This window comes from Perissodus microlepis, chromosome 16 (assembly GCF_051167445.1).
Source record: "Perissodus microlepis isolate ML-2025 ecotype Zambia chromosome 16, ASM5116744v1, whole genome shotgun sequence".
Classification (NCBI taxonomy): Eukaryota; Metazoa; Chordata; class Actinopteri; order Cichliformes; family Cichlidae; genus Perissodus; species Perissodus microlepis.
This window is the reverse complement of record NC_140476.1, coordinates 26,111,191-26,135,076: the sequence shown is the minus strand read 5'-3', so window position 1 is coordinate 26,135,076 and position 23,886 is coordinate 26,111,191. Positions and strand designations below refer to the sequence as shown.

At 41.5% G+C, this 23,886-nt stretch overlaps 1 protein-coding gene across 1 annotated transcript; it reads right to left on the bottom strand.

The window, feature by feature from the left end:
* Positions 1-1,629: 1,629 nt before the first annotated feature.
* LOC146371034 (amine oxidase [flavin-containing]-like) lies at positions 1,630-23,803 on the bottom strand. The gene is made up of 15 exons (XM_084908112.1): positions 23,634-23,803; positions 21,951-22,045; positions 21,539-21,676; positions 13,548-13,652; positions 13,336-13,427; positions 12,284-12,425; positions 11,077-11,226; positions 8,647-8,806; positions 8,471-8,567; positions 7,944-7,997; positions 7,800-7,857; positions 7,614-7,711; positions 5,392-5,503; positions 4,364-4,426; positions 1,630-3,928 (listed from the first exon to the last, which is right to left on the bottom strand). The coding sequence occupies exons 1-15, from the start codon at positions 23,770-23,772 to the stop codon at positions 3,773-3,775; spliced, it is 1,659 nt and encodes a 552-aa protein (XP_084764238.1). The 5' UTR covers positions 23,773-23,803; the 3' UTR covers positions 1,630-3,772.
* Positions 23,804-23,886: the final 83 nt, after the last annotated feature.

Genomic DNA, 23,886 nt, shown 5'->3' with positions numbered 1-23,886 from the left:
AAAACAACCTGGAGAGCCGGTTCGGAGCCGAAAGAGCCGGCTCTTTTTAGTGAGCCGAACCGAAAGAGCCGGTTCTCTAAAAAGAGCCGGAAATCCCATCACTACTGCTTACAACACATCACCAAAGGGGGCAGTGTAGTGCACACCAAATAACAAAAGAAGAAGCCACAAACTGAAAGGGTAATACTGCCCACTATTGGGAAACCTGAGAAATGCGCCAGCCAAAGAAACCCAACAAAGCAACAACCGAGGGGCAGAATACTCATATATATTCAAATAATTAAAAAAAAAAAAGTTAATTTACCTGTTACTGCCACACACCAAATCCGGTCGTTGGTACTTCCTGGCTTGTGTAGCCACTAGGTAACAAAAGCTCAAAACTGCGCCTAGCATCCTGGAGCACTTCTGTTGTGTTTTGCACGTGTTTTGGAGTTTGTACATGCTTTGTCTCTAGCGGCCACCGTAAATATACTTTTTTTATTCACTCCACATAAAACAAATTTAAAGTGAAGCAATACAAAACACTGCAAACCACAACACAATTAAATATAAATTACAATATGAAAACAAAAAGAAGATGCACATTCTCTGTCATATGGGCCTGCATGAATAAACTTTCTGAATCCTTTATCATCTGCAACTGAAAATAGTTGTGGATGATTACTATACCTTTCTAATGTGACGTTGTTGTCCCTGGCTCTCTTTCTCTGTCTCTTTCCCTCCTGCTCTGTTCCGGTGAGAGTGTAACTACCGCCACTCCCCCCTCTTCCCAGCGCAAAGCACAAGGCTCGTGTGCGGAGTGAAGCGTAAAAAAAGTGAGAGAGAGAGGGTGAGAGAAAGAAAAAAAAAAAAACCCACGGGTCCCAATAAGGAGTCAGCTTGAGTCGTTCACTTCAAAGATCCGGCTCTAAGAGCCGTTTCGTTTGCGACCGACACATGACTAGTGTTCACAGCGGGTGATTTCTGGGTGTGTTTTGGGGCTAATGCAGTGAATTTCATGACAGAACCACATCTGTTTTCACTTCAGCTCCATCTGAGGGCCCAAAGATCACAGACATCCAATACTGATTGTCAGACTTGTCCCCTGCACACACAGATTTCTCCACATTCAATTTTATGTTGAGGAATATTATTCTGAATTGTTCCATAATTTGTACAGGCAGGTTTTTGCAGATTGGTAAACCTCCATCCACCTTTGCTTCTGAGAAGCTCTGCCGCTCTGAAACGCTCGTTTTACACTCCGGTCATGTTACTGATCTGATGCTGTTTAACCTAACCTTCTTTTTAGCACTACTTACTTTTCCTGCCTTTTGTTGCCCCGTCTCAACTATTTTTAAACCAGGTGCTGCCATCAAAGTCAAAATGAGCTTTTATTTTTCTTAAAATGGCACACTGACTCAGCTTAAACATTTGATATGTCATATATGTTCTCTTGCTTGCAAATCATTGGATTCTGGTTTTATTTACAACTGACTCAGTGTCCTTTTTTTGGAATTCGACTACCTTTAATTAATATTATTTTTTACATTTTTCTTAACTATTACACCACTGTTTTCACTCCGTTGGGCTGTAGCTCTGCTCTGAGTCGACATAATGACACTTATAATACACACACGACACCAGAATAAATCAGGTTAAGACGAGTAAAAGATTTATTTCACATTTTGTTAAATATCACCAGCTTTGTATGAGGAATCAAAGACATCAAAGAGCAGGTCACAGGAATAGTTAAGAAGGCTCATATGCACAGAGGGACAAAGGAAGGGGGGGTATCTCCAGAAAACCCCCATAATGAATAACGCTGCATCACGTCTGCTGATGGTTTGTTGTGAGTGCTGTAGTTTTTTGTTGTTGTTTTTCTACAGGGTGGATGGAATTTGCTGGCTTTGTTTGTTCAGCCAACCATAAACTCAAACACTTTCAGTGATGGTTCAAAAAGTGACATTATTATTCAATCATTACTTCTAGAACTGCGCATAAAACCTGCACTGGGACTGAGGGTCAGACGGGAGAGGGACACCACAACGAGGGAAGAAACGCTGCAGGCACAACACAAAGCATACACGGACACAGAGATAAGCAGAGAGATCACCTCAACAGTCTGAGCTCTGATGCTGTGTTTTTACACCCGGCTTTACCTGAGTCAAGTTTGCAGTGAGGACATAACTCAGGTAAGGGGAACTTTAAAAACGAAAGGTTTCGGATACACTTGAACACAATGCTGACCCCTGTTAATGAGCGCAGATGATGCCTTGAACCGATGACCTGGTCCATCTGACCTCTCACCTCCGGAGCAGGCGGGGGAGGGAAAGAGGGATGAGGGCTGAGAGTGTCAGAGTCACAGGCACTTGCGATAAAATGACAAAAACGTTACAATTTCCATTAAGGCACAACAGATAAACTACACTCACAAACATCTTTGGGACAAGAACAGCATGATTCTTGTAGTGGGCATAAAGAGCTGCACACAGAGGACTGTGCAGCAGGTTGGCTTTCACATCTACACCCCCGACAAATGATTTTAGCGGGACGAATGATCGCTGACGACACTGACAACATCCCCTTTGTAGCCTTGATGATGAGTTTTGACACCCCAGCATATATCAATAAAGTTGTGGTTTGAAGACAATCAGAACAGTTTCTGGGTTTTTCTAAGTCTAGTTGCACAGGGAGAGACCATCCGCACTAACTTCTGATGCACACCAGTCGTTTTGTTCTATAAGCCTGAAGCATTCAAGGTCACTCCTGGTCGATTTATACAAGGGGGTAAAGAGTTAAAACAACAAGTAACTATAACTGAGAAGTGTTTAATTATTATTTATAATAATCATTACTATCACCATTAGTTTATGGATTACTTATTAAATTTATGGGTTCAGTAGTTAGACTGGCACAGTCTTAATTTTTGGTGGCCATATTTGGTAGCCTGTGTTTGCTGATACCTAAGACTTACTATAGTTTAAACAGAGGATTTATATTAAAGGAGTTACCATGAAGTAGACAATTAGCTATATGAATTCAGTAATTTCATATTAGGGCACACAATTTGCACTTTGGGATCTAAATAAAATTTAAATTTAAGAGAAACAACATTGCCCATTTCACGCAGTACCAACTCACTTTAGGTGCTCTTTTCTCTTCTGAAGTCACTGGATTTCATCAAACAGCTACGGCTGCTTGGCCAGAATAAATCGGCACCTAAAATCAGCAGAGGTAATTAGACACACAGTGGAAACTCATGCACACGCGCTCGCACACTTCGTACGGAAACTTTGATGACCACACGCTCACGAATGCATGCTCACCGAAGCATGCGACACAGACGAGGCTCATACACACAGTAAGCATGGCGACTTTTATAAACTCACATATAATCGACACAGTGGATTTCATTGGCATTGTATGGGATAGTAATAGTGACAGAGAAGGTTTCCCCTTACGAACTGATTCTGATCTTTTTTCCTTCATTGGTTTCACAATCTGAGTCTGCATGTTTTAAACTGAAGTTAGGCTTTCGTCACTCCTCTCAAACACCTTTCAGTCAGCCCTTCTCACCTGCTTCATTCTCTCTTTCGTTTGTGGACAGAGTAACAGTGTGTTAGTGTTTTTGCATGAGCTGAGCAGTCCTTACATCACGGTGTTTCTCAAAAAACAATGTATACCCTATGTAGGTCACTACTCTGTAGTTTGGGCCCATAAAGCACTAGAAGTACACAAGTGTCTATTGAGACGTGTTCCCTTGAGATGTGGAGGAGTGAGACGACAGGGTGGTTTAACTCCGGGGGATGATGCCCTTCTTGTAGGCCACCAAGCCAGCTGCGGTGGCAGCAGACAGGAATGTGGAGACTCCTAAGAATTTGAGGAAACCATCAACCGAAGGCAGGTTTCTCTCCCAGAAGGTGGTAACAAACGGGAGTGCCCGGATTTCCTGCAGGACGGAGGGAATGATGATATCAGATATCTGCCTTTTTCATGTGCATGATATTAACTAGATACTTGATAGATGATTTGGCAATATACAACTTATGTAATCTTGGGTCCAAAATGTGTAAACAATGCATAGGTGTCTTAAACCTGCATTTTTTTACATGACCAGCAGGGGGCAACTCTTCTGCTTGCAAATGATTGTATAGAAAGCTAGGGAGAAAATGACCTCTCTTGGTTTACAACCCCAAGAAACATTAGGGTCTTGCCTGGTAGTTTTTTTCTCATTTATTACAGGATGATCTTTTTCACAGTATCATTTATGGTAAAAAGTGTTTTGGATTCATGACGAGAGATTTCAGAGTGTTTCTCCACTGATTGTACATTTTTTTTTAATCAAAAGCCAACTTGTAATTTGGTGCATAAGGACTTCTCTTACATCGTTCTCAGGCTCAGGTTGCCAGATCTGATTAGGTTGGAGTTTACCCATCGCACACATGACCTGCGAAAAGACATTGGTGGTGTCAGTCAAAGACTTATAATAATAATAATAAATAATGGATTGCATTTATATAGCACTTTTCTAGGCACCCAAAGCGCTTTACAATTCCACTATTCATTCACTCTCACATTCACACACTGGTGGAGGCAGCTACAGTTGTAGCCACAGCTGCCCTGGGGCAGACTGACAGAAGCGAGGCTGCCATATCGCACCATCGGCCCCTCTGGCCTCAAAATTTACAGTCTAACAGTCTAAAATTTAAACATGATACACATTTTTGAGTTTGGGTGATGTTAATAAGATAACTCGTTATTATTATTGCACAGTCATACATAGTACAATAGCACAATGAAATTGGGGAACTGTCCCACGTTGGCACTACATACAACACGACACGACACAGCAACTTAACTTAAGTAATAAAAAGAAGAATAAGTGTATGTTTATGTTTAATGCAGATAATCTACTCACACTTGACTGGCCTTTACTGTAACTGACCTACTCTGCAGCAGAGCCAGAGCTAAGAAACATGGAGGAACATGAACACATGGGGGAGTATCTTAGGAAACCAAACCTAATGTTAATGCCTTGGAAGAAGGACATAAACTGCAAGCAGCAGGCGAGTGTCTTAAAGAGAGATTTAGCTTCTAAGTAAGAAGACTGAGTGGGGAAGACCATTTTGATTCTATGGTTTGTTTCAGTCAGCTGTGCTCAGACATAAATGAGAGGGGAGAAAAGGCGAGGATGTCATGATTTGATATCAGCTGACCCCCAGCACTGCTGGCTGAGCATCCACAACACCAGGAGCAGGCTGAGGTGTGACTAATAGGTGTGCCAGCTGCATGATTTACGTGGTTTCCACCTGGTATATATAAGTAACCTGCCTCTAAGGGTGTTTAAACTGGTAAGAACTGGTATTTGCTAATACGTAGCAGTGAAAAGCAGGTACTTTAATGCTCTCTGACCTCTCTAGCTGCTCTCTCTCCAGCTTGTACAGCCCCCTCCATGTAGCCACTCCATTCGGTGGCCGTCTCTGTGCCCGCAAAGTACAACTTGCCCACCGGCTCTCTCAGCACTCTGAAGAGCAAAAAAGAGAGAAACAGGAGAGGCTTCAGAGGTTAAACTGGTTTACAGGTTTTAAACACCGTTTTATTTTTAATGTATGCACCAGCATTGTACTGATTCACTTCATTTAAGAATATCATCTCACCTGAATAAGTGCAATATGGGATTATATAACATAAAGTGCATTTCCTTTGGATTAATCTTCCCACCCCCACTGTGCTCAACGTTAAAGAACCAAAGAAAGGACTTTTGCTTTAACTCAATTTCTTGCAGGGCCACCCGGTATGTGAAACAGTTACTCTGTATAAAAAAGCACAATGTTAGGTTTCCAACTCCAGCTTACTTTTCATTGTGAGTGAGAACACATTTGCACATCTGGTGAGGACATTTAGACATGAAATATGGTTCCCATGACGATTAACAAGGAGTTTCAGTTTTTCATATGGAGGTTAACAAAACTCTAATAGTGAACATATGCAGCAGGATCTGTACAACAAGCAGCTTCGACTAATAAATGAAACCAGCCGCAATGCATCAGACACCTGTAAAGAGCCACGGCACTGGATTGTGTTTTATGTGTGTGTACAGCTATAGATTTAATGGGCAAATCCTGGAGACACGTCCTGCTGTACTGAAAATGCATTCATTTGTTCACACTCCAATAAAACCCATGAAATGCAGCAACAACACCATTCAGTTAGGAATGCCTCCAACAGGACCGGTCAGTTTTTTTTCTTTAAAAAAAGATGAATTATGAGATCACAGTATTGCTTGTGTGGTAAACATAATTATCCGTGCCACACAAAGTGTTGTGATCTCAGTGAGTCCCCTCTGGAACCGTGCACAGGCAGGCAGGGTCATTTTATGGAGTACGAGTGGCGCTGATTTGCAGAAATAAGTGCAAATCCTGCTGAAACATATTGTGGTGAGCTCAGGCGAAGTAGGAGATAGAGACTTCTGTTTCAACCTGCTGTTCCTGCACTACCCTCAACGCTAAGCTACAGGAAGCACAGCCTTTTATTAGGAATGCCCTTTCACACACAGCAATAGTGAGAGGTGCTCAAAATCACAGTGCTCTGCCAGCCACACTAAGCACAGAACACACAGCTACAGTAATGTTACATACTAACAACAGCAATGACAAATCAACACATGTTAACTAGGGGTGGGGGAAAAAATCGATACTGTGTAGTATCGTGATATTTTGTTTGCTAATAATGTATCGATACAGGGACAGCAGAAATCGATATTTTGTTACAAAAAAACTTCAGAGCATGTTGATCCTTTTTCTGAGCAAGAATCCTGACATTCCTTCACTGTCCAAATATGTTTAACTTTTTTTTTGGCGGCAATAAACATGACAGTTTACTTATTTTAATTTAAGACATGTTTTATTTTAATTAAGTTTAAAACTTTTTTATTTAATGTAAAATTATATTTTGCTTTAATTTACTTTCAAATTCTTCAGTTGCTGAATGGGCTGCATAGTTTTCATAAATTGCATAGTTCAGAATAGCTATAATTGTACCAGATGGTTGCATTCAGTTAAGTTGGACTAGACTGTAATACAAACCATTCAAGTCTGTCAACAATAAAACTGACTGAAATGAGAGAGTGAGTGTGAGACTTTGACATTAGATAAAATGAATATTGATAAAGTTTACCTTTATGTACAGAATCTGAATATCGCAAAATATTTTAAAAAATTGCAATAATATCGTATCGTGCGTTAAGTATTGTGATAATATCGTATCGTGGGATGTATGGTGATTCCCACCTCTAATGTTAACTGTAGCAGCCGTTATAACGCTACAACATTAACATCAGGTATAGACCCATAAGCCCTTGGGACAGCGGCCCCTCCCCCTAGCCCTCTACATAGCCCGCACCTGAAGGGGTCAGTCGTCCCCAACAACCCCATCACCCCACACAAAGTCTTTCAAATGTCCAGGGGCCTTCTTTAGGCGAGTCGTCCGGTTGAGCCTGCTACAATACATTAGCCATTAATATCCAGCAGCTGACACATTCAAATAAATTAGGAAGTCAACTGAAATGAAAAGATCACACTTTCATATTTATGTTGATTTTTTTGTGTGTGTACATGTGTGAGAGAGAGACTCACCTGCCAAACTGAGTAAGGATTCCTGGGGGGAAATAGGCTGTGTAGCAGCCTCCAGAGTACTCCTCTTCACACCAGTTCTTCTCCTCATAGTGCACCGGCTGCAGGAAACAAGCAGACACATGAGCAGTCAGTCAAGTGATTCCACAGTATCCACATGACTGTGTACCACTCTGCACCCAAACTCACATGCAAAGCTTCATCTGTGCCCAGCACTTTGGAGTAGATCTCACAGATCCTCCTCAACCTAAACACAACAACACAGGAGTTGGGATTAAACTGATCTCACAGCTCGTGAGAGTTTTTTTTCCATCTCTGTCCACTGGTGTCTACCTTTCTTCCTTGGACAGGCTTGAGAGCTTTCTGCTCTTGCGGGCAAGGATGAATCTGGGGGGAGAATGAAAAGAGAAAACACTACATGAGCATGTGTGGCTGGTTGGATGACTTTATCACTTGTGTTTAGCTCCATTCAAGCACAAGTCCTACACTGTATGGAAATAATTGTAGGAACTCATGCGAGAATACTAGGTCAGAGTCAGATGGTAAAGCTGAGACACAAGCCTACAGGCCAGTCAGTAACCCTCTGATAATCACAGGTCGCTAGTGAAAAAAATGTGTATTCCAACCTAATGATGACTAAAGCACTCATCATGGTGCAGCATTGTATACTTCTTTGGGGCTGCTGATATCACTTAGCGTTATCTGGCAACCTCCAGTAACCACTTGCCAACCAATCTTATAACTCAGGTCTGAAAGCTGTCCTGCGGCAGGTAAATATTTTTGGCGATGTAGTGTACAATATGGAATCATTATACAAAATATACACAATTACAGAGAACTGTTTGAAGCTCTGTACCAACCCCATAATACAAGGTACAGTCCCATCAGGCTTTGTGTCATCCAGGGTGAAGCCGATGGGAGCCCCCTCCTCCTCTATCACCATGCTGCCGCAGTAACCTGGTAACACAATAAAACGTTAGAAATGGCATCATCTTGAACAGCATTCGCTCTCTCTGTGTTTTCACTTCCTGCGTACCCTTTTTCCTCCAGAAGTTCTCTCTGTAGTAGACCATGCACTTTATGATAGAGCCCATTGGAACACGGTTGATCAGCTGGTTCCTCAGCGGGGGCAGCTCAGGGTTGAAGTGCATCTTCAGATTCAAAGCAGGTGGTGTGGCCACGATCACATACTTGGCCTAACACAGAGACAGAGACAGTACACAGTGTGTTCCAATAGTCTGTTTATAACTGAAAGATGTGACCCAGAAGTATCTGCATGGTATTCATCAGACATAGTAAGAGATGCTGCAATTCTCCAAATACTAAGGAAAGAGGCTTCAATGCTTCCTTTCATATAGGATACACTGGACTATCCTTTATGAAAAGAGAGGAGAAAACGCTGTCCCATAATTCATTACAATGGAACATCTGACCATAAATGAAAACATTCAACCTAATCAACAAAGTAACACAGATCATGTACATTTTAACTGCTTTTTTTCCAAGCAGCCAGTAGATGGCAGCCAGAGAGCAGCAGTGCCAGTGAGTTTGTGAGTAACACTGTGAAGCAGTTACTGTTTTACAGATACATGGATGTTTCATATTCAGACTGCATTGTCTCACATTACCTAGTGTATAAATATAGTATCTGTTTCATTTCCTAATACATAAAAAAATCAAACAAACACTATAACAGTTATTTGAAACATGGCTGCAGTAACAGGAAAACAGCAAAAGGAAAGTCCTGCATTCACAATCTACTGAAACATAAGAGCAGCGTCATTATTCATTATCTTATCAGCTCGTTAATGGTGATGTATCCATATAAGCAAAGTCATTCTGACTATTTGTTTTGTGGGCCATTTGAAGGTTGGGAACCACTGGACTGAACTAATCAATTGTGTCTACAAACCCAGTTTCAGAAAAGTTGTAACATTGTGTAAACTGTAAATGAAAACAGAATGCAGTGACTTGCCGATCTCAGAAAGCCATCTTTTATTCACATATACAGAAAAATATCAGAAATCTACTATTATCATTTACAGAAACAAAAAGCTCACTTTGAATTTGATGGCAGTGACATGTCTCAAAGTGACATGATCAGCGATAAAAAGAGCATCTCAGAGATGCTCTGCAAAAAACCCCAAAACTGTGTCTACAAATTGTGGAGCAATTTCAGAAAAATGTTCCTCAACATCAAACTGAAAAGAATAATATCATCAAAACATTCCAAGAATCTGGAGGAATTTCTGTGTGCAAAGGATAAGGCTGAAAATCAATAATGGATGTCCATGACCTTTGGGCCCTGCTGCATCACTGCACTAAAGCAGGCATGATTGTTATGAAATCACTGGGAGGGCTCGGGAACACTTCTGGAAATCACTGTCTATGAACACTGTACTGTTCACAAATACAGGTTAAAGCTCTATCATGATGGTGAAACACCGCCATCATTTCTGGGCCAAAGCTCATTTTAAACAGACTGAGGCAAAGTGGAAACTGTTCTGTGGTCAGAGAAATCAACAGAAAGGCTTCAGCAGAAGTAAAAGAGTTGGGGTGTTGAACCGGCCTGCCCGCAGTCCAGGCCTTTCACTAATTTGGAGCATTATGAAATGAGAAAAAAAAAAAAAAACAGACATATGACGGAGAGCCAGAACTGTTGACATATATAATCAAACATGAATGAGACAACTTCCTGCTCCCAAAGGTTTAGTACCTGCTCTCCTCAGTTGCTGAGGAGGTGTTAAAAGAAGAGGCGATGCTAAACTGTCTTAAACATGGCCCCATCGCAATTTTTTGAAGAACAGTTGCTGCCATCAAGTTCAAAATGAGCTAATATCCATTTGCACTTTCTATGCTCCGTTTATGAGATTGAAAATAATTGCATTATTTTTATTTGACATTTTTACACAGCATCAACTTTTTCAGAATCAGGATTGTACGTACATCTGCACATATATTTATTTACTGTTTTAAAATGTCTCCCTTTGCAGCTGTCACACAGATGAATGTGAGTTAAGTTAGATATTTCCCTCTGAAATGCAGGGACATAAAAGTACAAAGTATCACAAATTGGAAAACGTTAGGGTAAAGTATAAGAACCACCTCTCTGTGATACAGGCCCATGCTGCTGAGGGACCTTCCATGATGCTCTGAGTGCCTTTCCTCTATTTTCCTCTCATTATTTTATCCTCACTTTTTCCAAGTTCTGCTTAAAGGGGTTTCTCTCCATCTTGTTGTAATCCCTTTGACCATTTAGTGCGGTGTGCCATGAGATGATTTGGTGCTAGAGACCGTTAATAAACATTAATCGAGCTCCTCGAATATTTACTAGACTGGACTTCAAATGCTAATTTCCAGCTCGATATTATATTTCTGACTATAGCAGAATATGTAAGGAAAGACATAAAAAGTGTCCTTAAAGAATAGTACTTCAAAGGAAATACTGGTGATATACTCAACTCACCTTGTAGGTCTGCTTGTCCACGGTCTCCACCACAACCATGTCTCCGGTCTGGTCGATCCTGTAGACTGGAGACTGCAGCTTCACTCGGTCTCCCAGCTCCCTCGCCATGCACTGACTCACCTGATTCGAACCCCCTACAAACTTCCTCTCCTTGAGAGACAAAGAGAGCAGAGTTCAGTGAGCACCAACAGGGAGAGCAGATGCAGCAACACTGGTTTCTATTTATATTGGGTGGAAGTGACTCTGATCCCCCTCTGGGTACCCCTCAGCAAGGCTAATAAACTCCCATTTTGGAATGAAACCGATAAAATCCCCTGATTTATCCTGGTGATACACACCGGTTATCCTCAGTCCACCTTCACTTCCTTCACTACAAATTTCTGCATCTTAATTCAAAAGAAACACGTTCATAAAGCCAGGCCAGCAAATGTTAAATGATGAAGATGATAGTGAGGAGGTAGAGAGAGGTTTGGGCTGTCAAAGCTCCGATACACAAAACGAAATCAGTGCTGACCATTTCCATGTGGTTAGTGTCAACATCTCTCTCATCCCTGACCAGAAACACATTGTGTGCATTCCTCTGTGGCATTTGGATGAATTTGTCGAGCAGTCGCTGTGAAAGCCCGAGCTAAACCTAAATCAGTCCTGGGCGGTGAAACGAGGTGAGCCTCTTCTTGTCTTGTTTGATTAAAGACACGTTTGCAGTTTTGCAGGAAAGCTGCACTCGAAGCAATGCATACCAATTGCATATCCATATGTTTAAGATGACTATGTGTAAATACTTCAAACACCCCTATGTATGCACCAGCCACAAGGCGTGTAAGCTTTAAATGTGAAGCAAACAGGAAGGAGCCGACTGCACTACTATTTGTCATTTGTTTACCAAAGCCTTTGTGGCTATGGGAACAAGGCCCTCAGCTTGAGGAACGGCAGCAGAAAAGACGCCCTGAGTATTCCAAGAAAACATCTTTTGTGTGGACAGCATCTTATTCAGGCCAGACTAAGGAGACTGGGCTGTGAGGGATCTCCCTCTGACGTTCAACCGCTCCTCTGAATCACTGAATGAATCTGTGTGAGAGGCAAAGAACGCAAGTCCACTTCTTGGCACGCCGAGAGACTATTCTGTTTGTTCAGACAGATATATTAAAAAACGAATTCTTTCAGTCTGTTGTTCTGAATCAGTAGGTATAATTTTGGGCAGATATACCTGTCCTCCGTTGGTGGTGGAGAGGATCCTCATTATTCCTCCGCACTGTTTGACGTACCAGAGTAACCAGAGAGCCGACACCTCGTGGGGTTCAGCGGTCACGATCAAGTTGACAAACAGTGTGGCGAAGCGACGAGCAGTTCTGGGAGAGATTACATGGAAGGTAAGAAGTCTTTAAATACTGCAGGTACCCCAGTCACATTCTTTATATTGTGTAAGAGTGTGAACAAAGCACAAATAAATCACCATGTCAGGGATTTCTGTTTGCTTGTCCTACTTTTCCAGCAGAGACTTGCACATAATCTACATTTGAGCAGTTTCAAAGTTGAACTAAAGTTTTATTTTAGTTTAATATAGGATACATTACAGGATTAATTCAAACGCTGGAGCAGTACAATCATTTAATTAGTGCAGGACTGTTGTCATTTACTCTTATAAACTGCATATTTTAAATTTACACCGTAATTAGATTATCAAAAACATTCTCACTCACAGTGCATCATATACTGAAGCTTCTCCACCAAAAACCTCTATGAAATAGCTACAACCTTCAGCATCACTTTTCAAAGTTTTTGCAGGGATGAGAATTATTATTCTTATTAGTGATGACACAGGAAGCTGTAACCATTTCCACCTCTGCAAGTTTGAGTCACTGAACTGGACCTCTTAACTGTGACTGTGGTGTTGGAGATCATTTTATTATAATTAGCCAATTAACCAAAATTAACCAAAGAGCATTAATTTTACTTCCAGCTTCAGTGAGTGGAATTCTAGCATTTCATGCCAAGTCTGTTGTGCAGAATGCTGCACCCATGAAACCTTAGTAACTGAGGTTGCTAACATTAGCTTATAACCTAGCACTCCACCAGCCAGCCTCGCTGACTCATATGAGATATTAGAAAATAAAACGGCATTTCTTTTGTTAGAGACCACCTTCAACATTTGTGTCACATGATTTAGCAATAAAACTTTAAACTGGATATAAACAAGATAAAAGGATGAATAGCTAGACATATTCTCTGCACAAACGGGAAACATTTTGAACATGTTACCTGGTCCAGCAGAGTTTTTCAAAGAGTTCCTGCATGGTCATCTTGTCCCACTCCTCAGCATGGGGAGCTCTCCAGGGAGCGTCTCTGGGAATCTGAAATGCAGGAGGATGTTCAGCATGAGTCAGGCATGTAGCAGGTGTGCAACCTGTCCAGTAAACCAATCTAGAATGCTTATTAATAAGAATACTCATTAATAGTGAGAACTGCTTTACCTCCTCGCCCATCTTATCCATTGTTCTAAAGAGGTTGTTGAAGTCCATCAAAGCGATGGGGTTCCACATGGGAGGCAAGGAGCCTTTGAACGGGTAAGACTTTCCCTGTTGGACACATGATTGCGGCCATCATCACCAAAACAATATTCTTCAATCATCAAATAACCATTGCTTATAAAAGCTGTGCTTAATGATGGCAGCATTTAAAGAACAACATTTCAGCATTTGCCATTAAAGATTTGTTTCAGTTGACCTCTAACTGACCGTGAAAGCAGTTTGAAGAGTGGTGGGGAAAGTGGAGTAATAGCTTGTGCAATGTTTACAACTGAATCAAAGATACTGAATCATTAAATGTGATAAGAGAAGCCATAATCCAAAGCCATAGTTTTTATGACTGGTCTAGTTTATTTCTGCATTTCTCAATCACATACAAAGACATACAAACACAGAGGTGACAGTCAGGGGTAGATGCAGTGGGTTTAAAACCACTAAAGTGTTGCCACACCACAATTGTAACTAGAGATGAATTTTTGTTGCTTTCTAGCAAAGTTCCCTTAGCTATGTGGAGGATAACAATGGTATGAGTACATTCATTTATGTGTGTTGATGGAACCTCAAATAATCTCTCTAGCGTATGACGCTAGAGAGATTTTTGAGAGCTTGAGTATTGAGAGCTTTGCTTAACAGGAACATTTATTTCAAACCTTATTAAACACAAACTTCCTTGAAAGAGAAAAAACTGTCTATACATCTTTGTGGAAATGCCCAAGCCTCACAGAGCTGTCAGCTCAGAGACAATTCTGGAATAACACTTACACTGTACTGTCTTGGTCTGCAGCTGCAGCTTAAACTAATAATGTCTCCTATTATTTACAGTCTCTTAACTTATTGTGTTGTGTAATGTAATACCACTGTAATAGAGCCAAAGGAAAAAACAAAACAAAAAGAATATCAAAATTGTTTAGTTCTTCATTTCATTGTAAAACAATGCAGCTGTAACTGCATTGTTACTGCATTAAAGGAGACTGGAGGCATCAAGGTAGCACGGAGGGAGGTTAGCCAACTATTGTAGCTGCAGAAAGGTGCGACAAAGAAGGTGCCTAAGAAGTACAGCAAGTTGTCCAATACCTGAGGCCTTGGAAACTGCCAAGCAAAGACTCACAGCCTTAGCCAGCTGCTTAAAGAGGTACACCAGAGAGATAGAATGCAGGAGAATAACACCAGCTGTTCTACACAGAACCGGTCAAGGTGTACTCTCAGTGGCAGGGGAACAATTTGAGAACAACACCAACAAGCACAAATGAACCTGCTGCTTGTTGACGAGAGACACCCGGAAACTGAAAGCCGGATGGTCCTGATCCTCAAGGACCCCCAGAAGGGATTGTTCCCATCCACCTACCGGCCAATAACCTGCCTCAGTACCACATGGAAGCTCCTGTTGGGCATCATGGCGGATAGGATGAACAGGCACATGGGTCAGTACATGAGCAATGCACAGAAAGGGACGGGCAAGAATACCAGAGGCGCAAAACACCAGCTACTGGTAGACCGAGCAGTCAGCCGAGACTGCAAGACTAGGCTGACAAACCTGTGCACTCCCTGGATTGATTACAAGAAGGCCTACAACTTGATGCCCCACAACTGGATCCTGGAATGCCTAGACCTGTACAAGATCAACAGGACTCTAAGAGTCTTTATCAGGAACTCAATGGGGATGTGGTGGACAACACTAGAGGCCAACTTCAAGCCCTGAGGTTGTATGCTAAGCTTAAGGAAGGAGGTCAGAGGCTAGTTAGTGTCAGTACCACAGTGGCTGGACAAAGCTGGACTGAAAGACAGCACAGAGGCGCTAATCATGGCAGCACAGGAACAAGCATAGAGGCTGGGCTCTATCACCCCAGGCAAGACCCCAGGTGCAGGCTGTGTAAAGATGCCCCTAAGACAATCCAGCACATAACAGCAGGGTGCAAGATGCTAGCAGGCAGGGCATACATGGAATGCCATAACCAAGTGGCCGGCATAGTATACAGAAACATCTGTGCCGAATATGGCCTGGAAGTCTCGAGATTAAGATCCTGTGGGACTTCCAGATACAGACGGACAAAATGGTGGTGGCTAACCAACCAGACAACCGGACAGAGATGGCCGTAGTGATAGATGTAGCGATTTAAAATGACAGCAACATCAGGAAGAAGGAACACAAGAAGCTTGAGAAATACCAAGAGCTCAGGGAAGAGCTTGAGAACATGTGGAGGGTGAAGGTAACGGTGGTAATCGGAGTACTAGGTGTGGTGACTCCAAGCTAGTTAAGGAGATAGCACCTTTGTTTTTTAGTATTCACAGTCTATTTTCTACTGTTACACAGAAGTCAGTGACAGACAGAGAGGGACGTTGATGATGTGTAGCTTCTCCTGTGCACAGAACAACAGGTCTGTCTCCATGGTGACCACAGCCAACAGAATACAGGAGGAGAGAAGAAGAGGGGAAGACAAGTAAAATTATAATTCACGCTGGCAGTAATGACACCCAGTTACATCAATTGGAGGTCACTAAAATCAATATTGAATCGGTGTGTAACTTTGCCAAATCAATGTTGTCAATGACCAGGAGTGCATGTTTAGCTGCATGTTATCCTTAAATTGCTGCCTGTCTGAGTGGTGTCCAAAAAATGATGTGGGCTCTAAAGATAATTGGGAAACTTTCTCGAGGAAACCTGTTCTTGTTAAGACAGACGGCATCCATCCCACTTGGAATGGAGCAGCTCTCATTTCTAGAAATCTGGCCAAATTTATTGAACCCCCCCAAAATATGACTATCCAGAGTTGGGACCAGGAAGCAGAGTTGCAGTCTTACACGCCTCTTTGCAGCTCCTCTCCTCCTGTTATCCCCCAAAAACCCATTTCCATAGAGACTGTGTCAGCTCCCAAACAGACAAAAAATAAACTAAAAACCAGCAATAAACAACTTAAACATAAAAAAATCACAAAGAAAGAACAATACAGTATCTACATTTGAACCAAAGAGTAAAACAGTGAAATGTGGATTATTAAACATTAGGTCTCTCTCTTCCAAGTCTCTGTTAGTACACGACTTAATAACTGACCAACAAATTTATGATTTACTCTGCAGAAACTTGGTTAAAAGCAGGATGATTATGTTAGATGAATCAACACCCCCGAGTCATTCTAACTATCAGAAACCTCAAAGCACAGGTCGAGGGGCGGTGTGGCAGCATGTTTCCCCTCCAGCCTATTAGTCAACCAAAGACCAAGACAGACTTTTAATTCATCTCTCACCCCAACCGGTCGCAGCAGATGGCCGCCCCTCCCTGAGCCTGGTTCTGCCGGAGGTTTCTTCCTGTTAAAAGGGAGTTTTTCCTTCCCACTGTCGCCAAAGTGCTTGCTCATAGGGGGTCATATGATTGTTGGGTTTTTCTCTGTATCTATGAAGCGCCTTGAGGTGACTTTTGTTGTGATTTGGCGCTATATAAATAAAATTGAATTGAATTGAATTGAATTCATTTGAAAGCCTGATGCTTAGCTTTGTCCACCCCAGCTGCAAAACTCAAAAAACAGTCTTATTTGTAATTATCTATTGTCCACCTAGGCCTTACACAGAGTTTCTCTCTGATTTCTCAGACTTTTTTTTATCTGATTTAGTTCTGAGCTCAGATAAAATAATTATTGTGGGTGATTTGAACATCTATGTAGATGCTAAAAACGATAGCCTCAACATGGCATTTAATCTGTTATTAGACTCAATTGGCTTCTCTCAAAATGTAAAAGAACCCACCCACCACTTTAATCACACTCTAGATCTTGTTTTAACATATGGCATAAAAACTGAACATTTAACAGTGTTTCCTGAAAACCCTCTCCTGTCTGATCATTTCCTTTTTACAATAATTGATTACACAGCAGTGGGGAGTTGACTTCATCACAGTAGATGTCTTTCTGAAAGTGCTGTAACTAAGTTTAAGAATATAATCCACCCACTGTTATCATCTTCAATGCCCTGTACCAACATAGAGCAGAGCAGCTACCTGAACGCTACTCCAACAGAGTGTTAATAACTTTGCCTCCTCACTATGTGTGACACTGGATACTGTAACTCCTGTGAAACTGCAGGCTTACTTGTTGTTCCTAGAGTATTTAAAAGTAGAATGGGAGGCAGGGCCTTACATTTTCAGGCCTCTCTTCTATGGAGCCAGCATCCAGTTTGGATTCAAGACACAGACACTATCTCTACTTTTAAGACTAGGCTTAAAACTTTCCTTTTTGCTAAAGCATATAGTTAGGGCTGGATCAGGTGATCCCGAATCCTCCCTTAGTTATGCTGCAATAGGTGAGTATTTCTTTTTCAGTCACCTTTCTCATTCACTATGTATTAACAGACCTCTCTGCATTCAGTTATACTTGTTATTTAATCTCTGGCTCTCTTCCACAGCATGTCTTTTATCCTGTCTTACTTCTCTCACCCCAACCAGTCTCAGCAGATGGCCCCGCCCCTCCCTGAGCCTGGTTCTGCTGGAGGTTTCTTCCTGGGAAAGGAAAAAAGGGAGTTTTTCCTTCCCACTGTCGCTAAAGTGCTTTCTTATAGGGGGTCATATGATTGTTGGGTTTTTGTCTGTATGTATTATTGTAGGGTCTACCTTACAATATAAGGCACCTTGAGGCGACTGCTGTTGTGATTTTGCGCTGCAGAAATAAAAAATAAATTAACGAAAAATGGCAACATCTGCTTCCACACCAGCAAGCAGGGAAGTGTCCTCAATCAGAGGACCAAAGAACGCTACTTGAAGACAAAGGTGACTGTACTGCAGAGGAGGACTTTATGACAACCATCTAAAGATAAAGATTTCACAGAACCACAGAAAATGCTAATCACTGCCCTTAGCCTTTTACCCAAATTATATTGTACGCTCTTATCTGACTTTGAAACAAACATCTATTATCAATAGTTATTTTATTGCCTATTGTAATATACAGTACTGGGAAAATGTTTGCTCTTCTTAATTTCTCATTTCTTAAACTACATTTAGTTTTAAAATTTAGTAAATTATTATTAGATTCGATTAATTAATACATTAATTTAGTAAGGAAAAAGCTAAACAAACCTACCATGTCCTAAATCGTGAATTTACTGTGATCAACCACATTTTTTGGAAAGCTGAACTTTGGAAAGTTCAGTTTCAACTAGCCACACTCAGGTCTGATAACTGCTGAATCCAGAAATCACTTAAGTAGAACCTGTCTGACAAAGTATAGTAGGCTAAGCGACACGTCATGCCATGATCTGAAGAAACTCAAAAACAGCTGAAAGACAAAGCCGCTGACAACTATCGGTCTGGAAAACCATTTCTAAGACTGAACCAAGTGGAGAGCTGTTATTCAAAAATGGGCTACTAAAATTACTCCAAGAGTGCATCAATGATTCATCCAGGAGGTCACAAAAGAATCCAGAACAACATCTCAAGAACTGCAGGCCTCACCTGCCTCAGTCAAGGTGTTTGTGATTTACCAACAATTTTACTAATGTAGTAAAACACACACACACACACACACACACACACACACGGTATAAAAATATAGGTAATAAAGACTGATTGCTGTGAACTGCCGATGCAGGGATTGGTTCCCAGGTGTAAGATAATAAATCATATCTAAACACCACCTCTGAAGTCAGTCTAAAGATTTCTTGGATTTCTATCTTGCAGAGCATTCATTATGTGAGAGGCCAACATAGAATGCAAACAGTTTTACATTATCTGATGGTTTCACTGTGATTATTATAGCATTCTAAGATCTGTTCAAGATCTGTTTTGTGTATATATTGTCATAGTGTTTTCTTTGTCCTTTGTCAGACTGTCTGTGTCTCATGTCTCTGTTCCTGTTTGCTATCCTCCAGTGTTTGATGCATCAAGTGTTTTGTGAAATTTTCAGATTCTGATTATTCTCTTGTTGTTGTTGTTTTTCCTGTTTAACAAGTTCTGGCTTGAAAATCTTTCATTTGGCCTAATTTTTGCCACACCCATAACAGGGTAGCCAAAGCAATAGGAGCCACTTCCATCACAGCTTAATAGTAAGCTCAGTCCACCAGCTGGTAAAAGGGAAATCATTTGAGGATCCCATCCCATAGGGAAATGGAGATCATTATAGTGCAGTCATTTTTAAAATATATTTTTAGGATAGCACTTCTATTAGTTACAGCCACGAGTAGATGGAAAAACAGGCCCAGAGAGGGAGCAGGACTCTTAACGTCCATCTTGGACCATTGTAACACTTGTTGGGTAGGGGTGGGTAGTGTTTGTTAATAGTCCAAATGGCCCAGGGGAAGAAGCTGTAGAAGCTGTTAGTGAGTCTGGGGTGTGGGACCTGATTGGTGGAGGGTCAAACAGGTGGTGGGCGGGGTCACCTGTGTTTGTCTGAGACAGGAGAATCTAGCGATGGACTCCGGGGTGGCAGAGGACAGCCAATGACCGTTTTGACAGTATTAATTACCCTCAACGCAGCGTTTCTATTCTCAGTTGTGGGCCTTGTGTACCAGACAAAAAGGCAGTAAGAGAGCACGTTCTCCCCTGAGGAGCGGTAGAAGCCCAGCAGTAGCTTCTAGTCCAGGTTTTTCTTCCTTGGGACAAGGAGGAAGTGCAGACACTGTTGGGGGTTCTTTACCAGGGTGTTTACCGAGCTTGAACCTAGGAACAGGTGGCAGGGGGGATCTGAAGGGGTGGCAGAGGACAGCCAATTATTTTTTTGGCAGTATTAATTACTCTCTGCGCAGCCTTTTTATTCTCAGTTGGGTGATAAGGATGTCTGGGATTATAGAGTTGAATGTTGAGCTGTAGTCCACGAAGGGCATCCTCACATAGCTCTTCCTGTTAGCCAGATGGCTCAGCGCTCTGTGAAGGGTGACAGTGATGGCATTTCCAGTATTTCCAGATATTTCATTTTTCCCCCATACTATACGGTGAAGTCATCCTGTACCCACAGCAGAAAAACAGCCCAAAGCACAATATTTCCACCTCTGACTGTGGGGATTGTGTTCTTTAGGTCATACTCATCACTTCTCCTCCTCCAAACACTGTGGGTTAAGTTGTTGTCAAAGAGCTCGATTTTGTTTTCATCTGATTACATTACTTTCTTCCAAGGCTTCTCAAAATTTTTTAGGTGTTCACTGGCAAACTTAAGAGGGGTTTGTATGTGCCTTCTTGAGCAGGGGGACCTTGTGAGCGCTGCAAGATTTGGTATATGGTAAATGGAGTGGTTCTTATACAGCACATTACTATTCTACTTGAACGCTCAAAGCACTTTAGCATGTCTAACGTACCCGTACCTTTTGATTAATAGATGACCTGCTCTACCTCCTGAGCCACATTATTCTCTAATTTTAGACCATTACAACCAGTGTGTTACCATTGGTGTTTTTGGTGACTGTTCCTAGTCCTGAGATCATTAACAAGCTCCTCCACTGAGTATATATGTTCTGTACGACCGTGTGTGGGGGGAGTGGCTAATTTAGCAGATTACAGTCAAGTGAACTAAAGTTAACAATGATGATAACAATGTTTTACTTTGTGTGCAAAGTAAAAAATTTGTTTTTAGTGCAAACAAAAAGATTCCCAAAAAATGCTTCAAACTCTACTGCTGATGGCAAAGAGGCTAGCTCTGTTAGCTCATGCAAAAGTCAAGCTGACAGGAAAAGTGCCAGCGGCAGAAAGTGGCAATTGAAAAATGCTGATAAAGATCCTTGTTGCCATGCCTACTGCATGATGCCAGAGGGGTAGCAGAGACTTGGATTTCCTTTTTATTGGATAATGGGTCAGACTCAAGATATGGTGCATCATCTTCTGAACACTGTCATCATTTACTCCATCACTTAAAGTGAAGAATACATCTGGAACATGTCATGATCTGTCACGGACTACACAGACATAACATAAACCAAGAAAGCTTGGAGTAGAAAATTATCTACAATAAAAAAAAGACACTCACATTAACATAATGCACCAAGTTCTCCTGCTCGTTGACTTTGTAGGTCTTTATGCCGTACTCTTTGGCCAGACGGAGGATGCGGTTCTGTGTCGGTCCAATGTAGGCACCGCCTAGATCAACCCACTTTGCCTCCTTATTCTAAAAGACACATACTCACAATTAGATCATGACAAAAAAGAAAGAAAGAAATGTCACACATATTTCTGAAAAGGCTAACTGATCTATGCTTGTACTTCTACGCTCATAAATAACTTGAATGTAAATGTCATTTTTTTTCTGTATGCCCATTAAAAGCAATAGATACACTATCTTGGTTGTAAAATTAAAAAGGCTGGAAAGTATTTATATTACTGTTACTGATTGTCTCTTTTATGAGCCGCTCCTACAGTAGTATTGACACTCTTTGCCTTACCTGCACAGTGAAGGTACGACCACCAACCCGGTCTCTGGCTTCCAACACTACAGGATCGAGCCCACTGGCTTTCAACAGCTTTGCAGCACTCAAACCTGCAGAAGGACAGAGACACCAACAGGACTTAAACATAAGGATTCAAGCAATATATGTGCTTTCTGTACTTGTAAAAAAAGCAATAGCAAAAGGCACACAGGGATTTTAAAGGTCTTTTAAAATAAATGACAAAAAAGGGCTTCCAAAAATCCCCTTCTCAAAGAAAAACATTGTTTTTGCGCTCTATTAGATGACTCAAAACCAGATCAAGAGGATCGTTTGGAAAATCTGATAAGAAAGACAAAGATTTGAACTTCTTTGTTTATTTTTAAAGTAAATCTGGTTTCTCGTATGCTAGTTAGGACACTGTTATACCATCAACAGGTATTCCCACTTTAATTGTTTTCCGTTGTGCATTTACAGTGATTAGTTTTTTGGTAGGCATGCAACTCTTAAATAAAATTACATAACATTTGCTTTTCAAATGAACTGAGAGAGCTCTGAGGAAAAAATAGAGGGGGGCAGGGGGGATTGAGGTTCTCAACAAATCACAAACCAGCCAACCAGCTGATCATGTGGGGAGGAAGAGCTAACATGCAAAGCACTGAGCACTGGCTCACCAACCACAGAGTATACAGTAGATAAACAGCTTGTCATACACTGACCTCTGGCATATGGAGTATGGGTATGTCACAGGTTTTGCTGTGAGACTGGGCGGGGCAGACATCTCCGAAATCATCGAAGCACTTTTGCAAATAGGCTCTATCTTGACAAACCGACCAGATAGCTGAAGATTAAACCTCTACATTCTCCGCTAAAAAAATATTTAAAGTGTATTTGGTGACATACAAACAGGGTATTTAAAGGCAAGTTCAGTTAGTTAGAGAAATGCCCAATAAAAAGACTGGCCACCAGGCCAAAGCAATGGTTTTTACTCGAACAGCATTAACCCCACCTCCTGAGTAGATGGGTGAGGTTGGCAGATAAAAGAAATTCATGAAGACAGCCGCAGGGTCAGGACTGCCAAAATGAATTAAATAAATACATCATTAAATAACACATTAAATGTGTCAATAATTAAATACAATTTGAAATTAATAAATACATAATCTATTCAATGTTTTGAATGAAATTGATGGTTATTTAATTATTTAAACATTTATTTAATTTCAATTTTAATTAATTAATTTCAATTTTAATTAATTAATGACAAATTTAATTATTTATTTAATAGCGTATTTCATTAATTTATTTCGTCACTCCTGGCCCTCCATGCAGCTCACGTCCTCTTATGTAACACAAAGTATGAGCTGGTTGATTAGCTGTTACTCAACTTGCTCTGCTGTTGCTGCGGTGATACAGAGGTGAAAGAGCTGGAGAGAGGAGGTGAGGGGAGGCAGCCTCACGGAAGAAGAAGAAAAACACTACGAATAATGAAAAACTCTCCGTCACTCTTAGCTCTGCACACACACACACACACACACCTGTGGCTACAGCTTCTTCCACTCGCTCACGGCCACAGTTGTGTAGTTACCTTCCACAAAGCGCATCTGACCGCTACCAGCTCTTTGGCTTAAATCAGTTTATTTGCTCAGCTCGTCCGCACAGCCTGCACACCAAACTAAAGTTTTCTGACGTGCAGCCTACCTGATATGCCCGCGCCGACCACTATAACGTCGTAGGCGTTGCTGGGTGCAGTCATGTTGCTGGGTGGTGTCTTCTTTCCCGTCTTGGCCGTGTCAGCTCCGGATCCGGATGCGCACCCTACCGAACGTAGGGTGCGCATCTGGATTAAAAAGCGCCGGGCAAGCCCACTCCCTGCAGAGACCGCCCACCCATAGTAAAGCCCTGCCCTGTGGGCATGGAGGACCATTAGGGAAAAACATTTTATGGAATAATA